Source organism: Ornithodoros turicata, unplaced genomic scaffold (assembly GCF_037126465.1).
Source record: "Ornithodoros turicata isolate Travis unplaced genomic scaffold, ASM3712646v1 Chromosome111, whole genome shotgun sequence".
Classification (NCBI taxonomy): domain Eukaryota; kingdom Metazoa; phylum Arthropoda; class Arachnida; order Ixodida; family Argasidae; genus Ornithodoros; species Ornithodoros turicata.
The window spans coordinates 131283-146092 of record NW_026999297.1 but is presented as its reverse complement, the minus strand read 5'-3'; the positions used below and the strand labels follow the sequence as shown (position 1 = coordinate 146092).

The 14810-nt window shown below is 45.5% G+C and overlaps 2 protein-coding genes across 3 annotated transcripts in view; one reads left to right on the top strand and one right to left on the bottom strand.

Annotated features, from left to right (window-relative positions):
* Positions 1–14810, top strand: part of LOC135371559 (Golgi-associated PDZ and coiled-coil motif-containing protein-like) — a 159793-nt gene that overhangs the window by 51097 nt on the left and 93886 nt on the right. The window lies entirely within an intron of this gene.
* Positions 1–14810, bottom strand: part of LOC135371567 (uncharacterized) — a 44565-nt gene that overhangs the window by 2468 nt on the left and 27287 nt on the right. Inside the window, exons 2-5 of one of the 2 annotated variants that reach the window (XM_064605555.1) lie at positions 9715–9962; positions 8966–9353; positions 4207–4365; positions 3923–4144 (exon numbers count right to left, since the gene is read on the bottom strand). In XM_064605555.1, coding sequence (XP_064461625.1) covers positions 3923–4144; positions 4207–4365; positions 8966–9353; positions 9715–9962 — 1017 coding nt within the window. The remainder of the gene's footprint in view (positions 1–3922; positions 4145–4206; positions 4366–8965; positions 9354–9714; positions 9963–14810) is intronic. The other variant, XM_064605556.1, reaches the window with a different exon arrangement.

Genomic DNA, 14810 nt, shown 5'->3' with positions numbered 1-14810 from the left:
TCACCTCAATTTTCTGAGAGAACAATGTGCCTCCCCTCACCTCACCTAAAACAGTTTTGAAAATTTGTCCTCACCTCACCTTACCTCAAATTTTTTTGAAAATTTTTCTTCACCTCACCTTAAAGCAGTTTTTGGGACTTTCCCTCACTTCACCTCAATTTTTTTCGAAATTTTCCTCACCTCACCTCAATTTTTTCAAGCTATTTGTGTATTCGATGTGACATTCGCAGGGATTGAAGAATCATCATTAAAGTCGCGTTGGCTTTGAGTGACTGCCAATGAACTCGTGAAATTGCTTAGTCAACCTAACGTTTTGTTTTTCTTTCCTGGCAGATTTGGCCTAATCAATCACAGAAAACGCTTCGTGGAACGATTGTTATACCCGTAAAAGTTGCGCGTATCACCGTCGAGAGAGGAGGACAGTCCCCGCCCAGGTGAGAGACAGAAACTGCAAAAAGAAGGAAAGATATCCCGTGTACGCGCGGAAAAAGTTTTCATAAAGTGCGCGTTCATAAAGTTATCCTCACCTCACCTCACCTCACCTCACCTCAAATTTTTTTGTGAAATTTTCCTCACCTCACCTCAAAATTAAAAAAAAGATTTTCCTTACCTCACCTCAAAATGTTTCTTGAAAATTTTCCTCACCTCACCTCAAAAACTTTTTGAAGATTTTCCACACCTCACCTCAAACATCACCAGAAAAATTGGCCCTCATCTCACCTCACCTCAAATATCGTGAGGTGAGGGCCCTCGCCCGCCCGCCCTCGTGAGAGTGCAAACCTCTGCTACTGGAAGCACAGTTCCAGGAATGGTGCATATGCCCAACCGTGTGTTGTAAGTGCACCCACGTTACCTGCCAAGCGGTTCCATACACATTCCCCCTTTATCCAGTATTGCGTACAGCATTTGGCAACTGCATTGTGTTTGTTGCCATGGTCTGATATACAAGTTACCAAAGGCGGTGAAGCAACCAACGCTCAAGCTTGTTTTGAAGATGAAAGTCCGAACTATGAAGGTGGATCCCTTCTTGACCCAGTTCCAGATATGCGAACATGATGTCTTCGGCGAAGCGTTCATTTTTGCTAGGACGGAACCATGTCTTCCTGCTGTCACCAAGTTCCCTTTCATGCAGAAGAAAACCCCAAGCCAAGTCTATGACACTAAGTGACGATATTCTGAACCGTGAAAACGTGGTATGCCCAGCGTCCATCGTGGGGAGACCTCCGGTTGATTGTGACTTGATTTTCGCAGATCGATAAATGTAGGCTAAGCCAATTGCGCAAACCTTCGGCATACGCAGAAAACGCTTCGTAATTGATCAAGAGCTGGTTGTGCGGAAGCCATGTGGGCGCCGAAATTGTTGAATGCTGATGAGAAACAACGCAGACCCTGAGCATTGACCATGCCCTTCAGGTCAACACACATTGTCCCGCATTCCATGAAACGTAAGGCGAAGAATGGAAATATGTGAGACGAAATGCACACATATGCAAGTGGCAATACCGCCAAAACAGATCTTTTTCTCTCGACCTTCGTGTCTTCCAAAAGGAAATGAAAGGGAGTTTCCTGTAGGATCCGACGTGCAGTTACATCCATCGATATTGCTTGTTGCGATAGCTTGTTGGATGTAACAACACTGTGCGCATGTATCGGCACGATGAACGGAATAACTGAGTTGATTGAAATGATTACCTGGATGAGTGGATTACCTTTAAAATTGGGATGTTTGCAGTTCGATCCGCACGCTCTGAGAAAAAAAGGACTAGCGGAGGAGTAGCTTCCTATGTAGTAACACTCTTACCCTATTTTCACTCCCCTCTCAATCGTTCAATCCCTCTTTCTTTCTTCATTTGTCATGTAACTCCATCTTTGCAAAGAGCCTCTTGCCGTCAAAACTTTATTTGACAACTGACACGTGACATCAGCCTCCTTCTCGTACGATGACTTTTGAGCAGCCTGGATGGGTTGCACAGTTTTTGTTATATATTCCATGGTTTTTGAATTAAGACTGGTCAAGTTCTCACCCTTATGCCAGGATATATCCTGACACAGTAATTACGTCGAATACTTATCTCGGACGGAGTTTACCGCGTTCGAGGGTGCTTCCGAACGAAGCGTTCTCATACGTTCCTTGTTATGAAATTTTCGTTTCAGTGAAGGTTGCTCAGGGAATGTTCTTTTCCGGTGAGTAGTTCCATGGGACTACTCAGATTTCTTTCGCAGCTTCTCAGATGTGTTGTTATAAATAAAAATTCACTGACGATGTAGCGGTAGTATAAACCGCCTTTTCCGATCTATACTTGGCGTCCGGTTTAAGAAGCCATACCAGTCGGGGAGCAACTCTGATTCACGATTTTCCCGATTCTAGATGGCGCCACGCTCGCCGTACCTTATCACGCCGTTCGCCTCCGACTACGAAATAATACCCATTGTGCACGGTGATAGTGAAATAGTTATGTCGGACTTTTAACCACTACATATTATCGTACGAATCAACCGAGCATTGTCGTTGTTTTTCCTTGTTTCGCGAACGTGAATTTGGGTTTCAGAAAAGACGGTTGCTCATTGCGTGGGCGGAAATAATTGTGCAGCGGTCGCTTGATCGATTTTTCTATTGGTTCACGTGGAACGTTGATGAAAAAAAGAAAAGAAAAAGAAATTAATAAAGAAAAAAATAAAAAGGAATCGATCAATAAAAGAAAGAAAGATAAGAACAAAGAAAGCTGCAGTTCTAAATGCCGTTATCGTAATGAACATTTATCTGTGTGTAATCCCCTTGCTCGCTGTTTCAACATTACGAACATTACAAGGCAGTCCTGTTAAACGATACTGGAATGTTTGTAAAGTCGGCCTTCCACTAACTGTAAATACGAGAGATTCTCATTAGCTTTATGAGACAGTTGACTGACTAAGCACAAACCCGAAACGGCAAAATCGGACAAACTCACGTTTCATGTGAAGTTAATAAACTCATCTCACTTCTCTCTACGCGCACCGAAAAAAGAAGAGGGTTGTCGGTCTCAGTGTGCTTTTTCTTTACATTACACGGGCCGCGACAATGCTGGCTCAGACGATAATCCCTTTACGAGCAGCTAAGTAAGCTTTTGTTCTGGTCTCCAAAGCCATGCCCTAAGTCAGCGGTCCATGAAAGTAAAGAGGAGAGAGGAGCCAGGGCAGTACGGTTGTATGTTTTGATCAGTGCGTGGCGCGACGTAATCTTTGTCTTATCGGAATCGAGAAGAAAAGTAAAAGATTACGCAGCGCCACACACTGATCAAAGTATCGCCAGCAGATATATTGAATAGCAACAGCAGGTGGGTCTCCCCGCCCGCCGGCGCCACGAGAGCAATGACGAACCCAACCGAGAGGTGGCAGACGTTCGCTAGGCGCGAGGTCTCAAACCCAGGGGCATCCGCTACGCGGCGCTGACGTACTTGCAGGTCATGCGCTCCCGTCATACTCTATGGCCGACCCTGTAGGTATGTACCAGGCCGGCCCGTCTTACCTGTAATGTACTGTAGGGGACATCTAAAATCAGCACTTCGTGGTTTATCGCAGGTGTTGCAAAGCTTTTTTTTTTTTCAAGTAATAAACACGTGCTGCACATGGTCCGCCTTCAAATACAATACTGCCTCAACACTTTCAAGCGGAACGGAGGTAATATGGGACGGCCAAGTACTGACAGGCGATTTACAGTACATCTTATCACTCCACGGTCTGCGGAGTACTGGTGCGTTTCAAAGCAGCGTGAAACACTCGCAAAATTTATCCACAGGCTCGAAAAGTATCGCTCGTAATCATACTTGTCACGCGGTTCTGATTATCGGTGCTTTTTTAATTACTAATTGAACGGCGTTCAGGCTTGTTTTCTTGGATACTTGGTGCTACGCGGTGTAAATTCTCGGAGGTGAATACTGCTTACTTGTATTCTGTGGCAGGACGAAATGAAGGAGTTCTGGGCTACAAGCAGAGTAGCGAAGCTCTGGTCGACGGTTGCGCCCAGATGAACGATGCGTTTCTCGAGTCCCTCACTCAATAAAGTCAGTCGAGGCTCCAGGAGGGGCAGCGGTTCGATCTGTGCATGCAACTTCTTGAACTCGTCCCGTACGAGGAGACGTGTGCGGTTGCCTTGTGCCACACTGTCCTGCGTGTCATCCCCTGAAATTACAACTCGTGTAACAAGGGCAGGCGAGATAGCCTGCGTACCTGGAAAGCCGTGCGTACCAACTCGTCTGTGGTTCTGCGCAGTTCGTACATTCCGTTGATGACCTTCCGTGTGTAGCTCTCCACGTCGGAGTCAATCTCTCGAAACTGCTCTGCGCCTACGCGGAGAACCTTCTCTACCAGCTCCGTCAGGTTGGTTACCTGCAGGTTAGAAAAAGACATCCTAAGCGTGTCCACTGGTATATAGTTCGTAACCTGTCTACATCGATTCTTCTCGAGCATGTATGGAACAGATAGTTTGTCAACCAAAGTCGGGGCAATTACTTTGATTTTGAAAGGCATTACTATTACATTTTCCCAGAAATCTAATACAGTCCTAGGTGGTGTTTGAAGCCTGCACTGTAAACAGATGTGACTCGTTTTTTTTTATTTGACTTTGTTACACATTACCGGTGATAGTAATCATAATTTCTGCTACTTGTGAATGATTTCCTCGATAGACAAAATCAGTATGTAATACAATCTGGATGAGCGACTATTTGCGATGTTAATAGCAGTGTTAGAAGTAGTTGGTGTTCCAAGACTCGACTTGTATCCCCCTCCTTAGTGACCTAGCTGGTTGGTGAGATGTGTGACTGAGAAAAATCATCTGACACAATTCTTAACTCCTGGCTTTAGACAATGCATGAACATTCAACCCAAGTAATGAGTAATGCCATTACGCATTGCCCGGCCACAAAGTAATGGCATTACATTACTTGTCCACGAAACGTTATGTACTTGCCTTGCTCATTACGAAGATGTAGTACAATACTCCCCAACTGAACGTTAACCTCGCAGCGTTTCATCGTCTTCTAATAGAGTAGTGCCCGGCGCATCATCTCTTGCCTCCTTTTACGTTGATTCGTAAGAATCATATGACTGCGAAATATGATTGTCGTTCAGGGTGATCGCAACGTCAGAGGATGTTCATTGGAGTATTAAAGTTCTTGACCTTAAACTACCGAATGATGAAAAAACTATACGGGAGTATACGATGTAGTATTATATGCGGATAAAGAGCATCTATAAATAGGACCTCAACAAAGAAGTAGACCAATGGACATCGACCAACAATCGCAGACACCTTATTGTCAATGGCCACGCTCCTCCGCAAAATTCGCTAGTGGAGTAGCGTTCCGGGGGATAGTACGCTTAAATGGCGTTATGCCTGCCGAAGGTTGTGTAGATGCTATCCGAGAAAAGTTACCGGACTTCCGTGTTAGCACCGCGAAGCAACTGTGGCTATGAGCGACGTACAGACGTAGACAGATGGAGAGAGGACAGGAAGAAGGAGTGGGGAAGTACGTAGCTTGGTAGTGATGCCTCCTGTATACTACTGCCCCGCCCATGAACATCATACGAGGTGTGATCAAAAGACCGGTTGTGTAGCACGATGGGAGATGACACCACGGGGACGCCGATGACCTTCGTTTGTTCTCGTGCCAAGTGGTATCCATCTTTGAATATTGGTTGCTGTGCTACACACGTTTTCGTGATCACGTGTACATGAGCCAGGGCCGGTGCTAGGGGTGCACGGGGCCTGTTTCACACCAGCAGTAATGAAGAGATAAGTAATGATAAGATTTTCGCAGTGGGAGATAGCAGTACGGGAAATGGAGAGAAGGCTGCGAAATCCTCGGTATAGCTTGCAGTATTGGTGGATTTTTCTTAAAAGTGGGTCATTTTCTCATCACATGACGGAATGGCACATAACACATTCTTCTCTCATTTCTGTTTTAGTCGAGTATCCTGCGTGCGATTAAGTGCATACTTTATAAAAGAAAAAAAGTAATCACTGGTTGATGGCTTCGTGCGCGGGGCCTATGCAAGCGCGGGGCCTAAGGCGGTCGCCTTACTCGCCTTACTCTATCGCAGGCCCTGACATATGAGCCGTTGAGATTTCAGTGCAAGTCAACTGCAAACAGGAGTAGACAGGAAACATCAAATACTGCGTCACACGCCGCAAATCTGCAACAAATACATCATGTGTTTCAAGGTGTTTCGACTGGCGCTCGCGCTTCAAGAGAATCAAAGCTACAAATTTCGAACTAATTGTCTACGGGACTCCTTTTTCCCGGCGGCCATCAGGGACTGGAACAGCCTTCGCCAGGCGGTGGTTGACTGTGACACACTGTCTTTATTTGAGAACGGCATCTCACAATATTACAGAGCGTTATAGGTTTTCTCTTATTGTTAGTGTCCTTTTTAATTTGTGTGATTATCTGTTCATTGCATGTCTTCTGTATCCGCGTTTGTACTGTCCCTCCTTCTATGGCATTCATGCCAGAAGTATTACAAATAAATAAAACAAATAAATAAAAGCTTGGTTGGAAGATGAGGAACGGCAAGAGAGGCCATTCACGAGCACGACCCTCGACAATATTTTTTTGTAACTTTTCCCGCCCAGCGACAAGAGTTTACCGCGCCGCGTTCGCGTTTCCTTGCAGATTCCCCGCACTTACGCGGCCTAAAGGTGGGGCGTCTGTGTATGCCGCGATTGACGCAGACGCAGGAGTGAGTGGACCTCACGTCATAAATTTTGGCCCTCGTGCACAAGTGAAAGTAGACGTGAAAGCGAGGCTGTGTTGTGCATTGAATCATGATATGCCGGTGGTGTGACTAGAGACTTTGTTGCTTCTAAATACCATGTGTGGAACCATACGACCGACAACGCGCTATAAATATTTTTAATTTGCCACGAAAATGCGGCGTAGTGGAGCGGTGCGACGCCTAGTGTCAAACAACCCCCTGTACAGCGGGCAACACTGAAAATTTGTATTACACACTATTGCATCGGAACTTCGCTATTTTAATAACCATATTATTAGTTTTCCTGTTTACCTATGCATTCTGAAGCCCCTGTTAACAGTGTTTTTTGTGAAGTAACCCAGCGCTGGCCGCTGTTCGATGGAGGCTCTCCCTACTTCTCTACTGCGCCTGCGCGCTCCTCCTGTTCGCGGGGTTCGCGGCCTCTTTCGAACGCGCTGGCGCTGCCTCGCTATCGTTCTTTTGGTACTACGAACTACTCGCCTTCGGTTCTTTTGCCTGTTCGGTAAAAGGCACTCGTTGCACCAAGATGCCTGGTACGCAATGTTGTGTTTGGCACTGCTCAAGCAACTACATGAGGACGCGCGAGGAAAGCAACGTCGTCTCGTACTACAACGTATCGAAGTGTAAAAAGCTGAGACTAGAATGGTCTCGGTTGCTAGGCGTGGACTTGCAGTTGGGCCATCGTGTGTATTCAAAACACTTCACGATGGAATCTTACGGCTGCTTCACGATGATTTCTGGAAACGCTCACCAGCACGGACACTTGGAATCTGTTTCTATTTTTTTGTATTTACTGCAGCCGCGCCCAAGTCATATCCTGTTGCAGAGTGGACCTAGTTTCCCAAAAATAAACTCCGTCAGAATACATCCACCGCGTAGCCCATAACAACAAGCATTCCAGTGTTGCGAGTTGCGGGAAATCCTAGTGAATGACATGACGCAAAATAATGGTTGTGAGCATGAAACACACAGTGAACAAACACGTCCCGACGCTGTCTGGCTTCTTGAACGTCTGACACTTTTTTTTTTTTCAACGGCTCAGCATTTTATTTCAGTTCGCTTATCCGTTTATCCGTTATCCTCAGACGTGGATCGTTGTGTGGACTGCAGGGGCGGATTTTATGGTGGATTCTTATGTCGGGCCCAGTGTTATACGCATGCAATGCGGTTGCCGCTGTATGTGTCAGGAGTACGGATTCATATCGAATACCTAGTACAGTGTTGCCCGTAATCTTTAATTGTAATTTTCTAATTAATTGCACCGTCGATTGGAATGAAACTTGCGCAGTTTTTGTCCTGGTGACTTGGACTATCGAATAGCCACACTAAATGACATTTGATCGGTGCTGCTTTACAGTACCTTTAAGGCGCACTTATGATAAATCTCCGAGTCTGCTGCCACGGGTTTCCTGGTAACGCAGAATAGCGGGCACAACTGTGGCTTTTTTTTTAATTTGTGGGTCGAGTCGCAACGCCTCGAAACATGTTTGGGAACCACCGCGTTAGGTGAAACACAACGTATATCACGAGAGAACTGATGTTCTGAGGCTGGAACAACAAAGAAGGGACAATCACATACAAGGCCTCAAGTTGCCTAAGAAATTAACGATGAAGGTTGAAAGTCACTGAAAAGGTTAGCCACTTGTAGGACTCGAACCCACATCTTCTGGATTACCGGTCCAGGGCTCTACCGATTGAGCTAAGCTAACACGCCTTCGCAGCGACTTCCAGGGTGCGTCATCTGAAGGGACAAACCAGTCACTCTCTCTCACTCATCCTCCTTTCACTCTTACATTGTTGCACACTCATACGCACATTCATACGACAGGGATCGACGCAAGCGGCAAATGTTGAACATGAGAGAACTGATGTTCTGAGGCTGGAACAACAAAGAAGGGACAATCACATACAAGGCCTCAAGTTGCCTAAGAAATTAACGATGAAAGATGAAAGTCAAGATGAAAGTCGCTGAGAAGGCGTGTTAGCTTAGCTCAATTGGTAGAGCCCTGGACCGGTAATCCAGAAGATGTGGGTTCGAGTCCTACAGCTGGCTAACCTTTTCAGTGACTTACATCTTACAACGTATATGCCGGCCTTATAATGCTACTCCTGACATATTTTTTGTTCTTCCATACGGTTCTTTGGCTTTTAATCATGAATTGGCGCACCGTAGTTGCCGTAAAGGCTCCAATGATGACCAGCCTCTTACCTGTTCTGCTGTTGGAACATCCTCTCGTGAACAGGCACCCGATGTAACAGTGCCGTTCACTCCCATCTTCTCTTGAACTTCCTTCAAGATGTCTCTCTGCGTCAGTAGCTGGTGGTTGAAAAGATCCAGCTTTGCGTCCGCCCACTTGAGTGTGTCCCGCACGTCGAAGCGTAGGGTTGCTTCCAGTTGACGCTGCGTCACTTCTGTTCGATCGATGACCTCGAGAGCCCGGGAAATGTCACTGTGCATTCGGACTCGTTGTTCCTCGCTTTTAGTCACTTTCTCCAGGACGTCTTCCAAAGAATCCTGAAGGTCCCGATCGAGGAGTTCCAGTTTGTTGGTGAGACGGTCGGACCGCATGTCAAGTTTCGTTTCCAGAAAGTCCAGTCTGAACGAAAAGTACTTTTTTGTTTGTTTGTTTGCAGAGAGGAATGCGATTATCAGAATGAGAAAACCAGCAAAAGTCGCGCCATATCACGCTGTCACAATTGCGCGCATCAACCAAGTTGACGTCCAGGTTAATCCTGCCATAATACTATGAACGTCGTGGCCGTATGCAGCATAGGGACGAAGTCCCTGGATATAGCCACTTGTTCACTCTGGAAACGAACGCTATGACACTCGTTGGTATCCGCTTTGGGTGTTAGTAAGGGTTTCCTTTATTATATCAATGGTTGTAGCTAACTCATTTCAGTGATAGTGACAGATGCAGCTGCTCTAGATAGCCTAGGAACCTTGATTGGACGTACTTGGTAGTCACCTTGTCCGCGAGGGTATCGATGCGTCGTCCTAGTTCTTCATCGTTGGTGCTCTCCTCCTTTCGGGCTTCCATCTTATCGAGCCTGATATCAAGCTTGGCTTCTAAACGTCCCATCCGGCTCTCTAGGGAGTCCACCTTTCTGAGTAATTGCTCTAGTGAAAGGTCAACACGGGTTAACCGCAGGGCTGCTCCAAAGGCGTCCAGTCCTCGAAGACGGTCCTCTATGGAAGCCAGTACCTGCAACAGAGGGGTCTTGTTGTTCCAGTGCATAGCAATTAATAGCAGTACGCAATTAATTACAGAATCATCTCGGCACGTACGATCTTCGAACGCTTGATATTGGGATTGGCACTTCGTGATAGTTTTTTTGATGGTTGATTACAGATAACTTGCGCGAGATGAAACACGGGAACAGAGGACTGGCGCAGCAACTACCAACAGGTTAATGATTGAATACACAAACGACAGAACAGAGAATAAACTTAAGCCACACGGCGGTGGAAGCGATAGATGGTGTATCGCACTATTCTCGTTATAACACATGATTCCTTTGGCGAAGAGTTGATTAGATGATTGAGCAAAATATTTACTTTGCGTCGGCACCTGATCCGTGTGCGTCGTAGGCTGCATTCATGCTAGCCTTGCGCCTTTGCTGAAAAGCTTGGAATGCAATTGATCCACAAAACCACTTTGTTCACCGCAATTGAACTTCCAATGAAAATGATCCAGCATTATGCCAAACTCCATAGTGTTCACAGAATCTGTCATATAATGTGCATAGCAGAGCCCCGTGTTCTAGCGTCATCCGTGGCCGTGTTTTCAAGGAGCATGGAAGCCCACTTTGAGCGAACATACAAGGTGCAATTCCACGAGAGGATATCATTAAACTCCCAAAAATAGGTTATGCTGTCGAATGACACAGGGCAAACGACGTCTGTGCGACGGCAAACAAGACCACAAAAGACACTCGTAAAGCGCATAATTGTTCGTCTGGACATGGCCGCAGTAAGGACAACTGTTTGTCGAAAACTTCAAAACTCAGCGACAACTTGTGAACATTATGAAACTACTTTGAATACACTCATACAGAAGGGATGATCCCCTAGATGCACTGCATCGGGGCTAAGTACATTGAAAACAATTCGTAACATAAATACATTAAAATGTTTCCATCTTCTGGTCAATGGAAGATAATGCCTGAAGACTATGTCGCAGCAATTACTGTGAGATGTATCCGATTTACGCATAATGGCCAGTTTAGGTGTGTTCCACCCAAAAATGATGGTTACAAATATTCTTTCGCACTGTCCAAGAGTCGAATAGCCTACCAGAAGAAGTTGTGCAATCTCCTGCCTGCAATTGTTTCGTTAACAACGTCACTAAAATGCTCTTACGTGGAAATATAAAGGTGTGCTGTATTTGTATTTCAAGATGTATCCAAATATCTACGCACGAGATGCATATTCAAAATGTATTTTGTGTAATACCGGTGTTTTTACACTGCTACTTGGCCCTCCAACGGGCGGCCAGTGTATTTCTAAAATAACTTTTGCCGCACATTGATGCCGTCTACATTCTAGTCACGCACTACTTAGCTAAATTTGTTAAACAATTGAACCCGCAAATTAGCCGAGCAAAGGGAGCATTTTTCTACATGAATTCGGAAGCCTATCGCCATAGCACACTATTCCATTCAAAATCGCAGTTTTTTTTTCGCAATATTTCTACAAAAATTTGACAGCCGCAAATCCGTGACTTAATCCGAATCCGAATTAAGTGTGTTAGTTTTGTAGTAAGTAGGAATTGCACTTCAGAAGAAGCTGATACTCGAAATTTACATTTCCGAAGTGGGGGTGATCGAAGATTATGAAAACACACGAAAGGACACCGGTTTTCGTGCCACCGATCACCAACGGTGCCCAAAAACAGACGACGGGCTGCGTCATAATTTAGGGCGCTCAGAAGCTTAGCAAAGACAAGAAAATGCGAGAAGTCGAAACGCGTGTTTTGTAGCCATAGCACAATTGGTGCCCATTCTGGTGGTCGGAGATTACGGAAATAACAGAACAGACAAGGGCCTTCGTTTAAGACGATTCAGCACGTCAACAACACATCCAGCGAGGTACTGCAATAATACTTTGAGTCACACGTGGTCGTGGGTCACACAGGTCAAATCTGCACGCATTGCGCCAGTCGGAGTGCCGAAATGTGTTTCCCGCGCTGAAGAAAAGGAACGAGTAACGTCAGTAACGAGTTACCAATTTTTGTAACTGATTCCGTTACTATTACCATTTTTGAAAAAGTAACTGAATCGTTACTTCGTTACCAAAAAAAGTAACCGTTACCAAGTAACGAGTTAGGCACAACTCTGCTCCCCAGTCACCATCTCGTAATAAAGTTGTCGGATAAATTGCTGGCATCAATATAACACTTGATGCTGTTGACCTTGACCTGATCTTGCCGATCAAGGTGACCGCGAAAAAAAAAGTGTGACTTGAGCCGACAAACTTGAATTAATGGCTAAGCGCCCATCATTTTTTGCATTTCTTTCATCCTGAGTTATATTTAGAAGTTCCCGCTGCACTAGCAAACTCCGCACTTGAAGATGTTGCCGGGATGCAGAATGCACGTTGAATATGGTTGCACTATCGTATTTCTTTAAGAACATTCGGTGTTAGCGCCGCAAAACAAGTGTACAACTGGAAGGAGTCCTGGGCCGACTTCAGGAGGAACTGTGCCTGGAATGTCTTCGGAAAGCCCCTCAGCGGGCGGGACGCCTTAACCCGCTCTGCCATGCACTACTGCAGTATGTGAAACATCAAGTGTAGATATCGATTCCGCACATACTGCAGGAAAATCTGATCATAACGATTGTAAAATGATAACTTGGACTAGAGGAAGCCAGCAATTTAGGCACGCCGTCCTCCCCATCCACCGACAGATAGAGCTTGTGGGTCCTGTACGCCAGTGACCATTATACAGTACGATGAATCGAGTTTGTTTGTTTTTTCCTTGGCGCAGCGACAATATTAACGTCAATGAAAGAATGAAGTCACTGAATATTTAGCCAGTTGTAGGACACGAACTCGCCGGTCCGGTGGATTGCCGGTCCAGGGCTCCATTGGTGGGGTTCGTTCTACAGTGGGTTAGTGTCGTACAGGTGCCTAACCTTTTCAGTGGCATACTTCCTTCATTGTTCTTAGGCACTTGAGACTTGTCTGTTGTGCTGTTCTTCCTCCTGTGTTCCAGCCTCAGAACATCAATTTGCATTGTATTAAGGTCATGATGCGCAACAAAAGTGATTAGTGCAATCCTTATCGCTGTTGCGGCGCATTATGACTTTATTTTTCGACGCGTCAAGGAACTCTAATCATCATCAGTATTCGGTGAGAGTGCATTATTATGCCGGGAATTATTTTACTGCCCTACGAATAGAAAGGAATTAAGCTGTGCGCGGATATATGACTGACAGTATCGGAGCGGTATCCGCGCATGTAAGATTCGCAACCGTGCTGTCGAAATAGACCTCTCGGTGTTTGTAAACAAATGACGTCATAGTGTTCGGCGACGCCACCAGTTTGGTAGAGTTGAACTACGTTCAAAGCTATGGGGGGGGGGCGAACAAGGTCGCGCCCGAAAGCCAATGTCGTCATGGGGTTACGATGGTCCCTGAAAGAGACGCTACCTTCGGTGCTATACATTGCTTTGAATAGAAGGCAGCGAACAAGTGCCTATTCCCTCCTCTTTCGATTTGTTTCGGCTTCAGTCTGTTTACCAACATCATGATGACGTTTCTCTGGTAGAGGTTTATTGGTGTATCCACAACTGGTAAGGATATTGAGTGTATGAGCACATCCGGCGGTTATTGCATTTGCTGAAAAAAACAAAACAAAAAACGCATGACGGGTATGTCACGCTACAAACGCTCTTTCCAGCGAATAAACTGTCACGAACGTCATGTCATCTATAATAATAGCAGTTAGGTAAAGGAACGGCGCACTTGTACACCATTTTCTATTCACGGCAAAATTATGTACGCCCGTTTGAGATTTATGTGCTCACGTGTCCCACAATCCTTCAACTCATCTCGCCTTTGACAGAGACGTGCATTATACCAGTTATTTTCGTCACCCCATTTTCTATGCATTACGTATGCGTCCAAAATCACATCTGTTCTACATATCCTTAAGTTGACAGAACTCAGATCCTGCTAGTGTTGATCCTGCTCAGATCCTGCTAGCATGCTAGTGTTGGTCATTTTGAATGCCTATTCAAGTAGTCCGGATTTGCATAATAAATATTGCTGCCCTTATGCATGGCGCGAAAGGACTTTGTATCAGTTCCCATTCCGAGGGTCAACCATCAAGTCCCGCCTTCCGGTTGAAATTCGTGCTCCGAAGTCTCCACTCTGTAATACGCGCATTCTTTACTCGTGGTTAGGGATACCCGACATCACATGTGCTTCAACACCGAATGTCAGCGACAGGGATGTTAGAATTTTCTTCATCATTCCACGCTGAACTGAACTCAACTTTTTAATGTGATTGTGTATTAGGGTAAGGTAGGGCAAGATGTGACTGAAATTTGCAATTGAATGTGAAATTTTAATTTTTTCTGATAAAAAAACCCCTAGCCAGAGCCGCATTCTCACGGGCTTAGAGATTCTGACCTCTAAATGCACAACGGACGTTGCCGATGTAAGGTAATCACGGAAGAAGAAATTAATAAATGCATATTGACCTCGGAGCAAGAGGAGACATCCTGCGGGACAGACAAGATGAAACACGCCGTTGTAATGAGCTATACAAATTAGTGCTTCAATTCAAGCAGACAAGGTAAAGCCCCTACACAACCTCCTTGAGCCCACATGACGTGCAATGAAACCACGCAGAACCATGTGCTATTTTGCTCCATCGTCATTTGCAAACGAGGCACCGCCAGTCTGTCTTCCTTTTGAGTACAGTGATAGAAGCTATATGTAAACGGGATGCACACGCAAGATCTCGAAATACCACACACCGTTTGGCTGACCTTTCCGATTTTTCACAGCGGCTGCTGTTAAGCGGAAGATGTTAGGAGATTGCC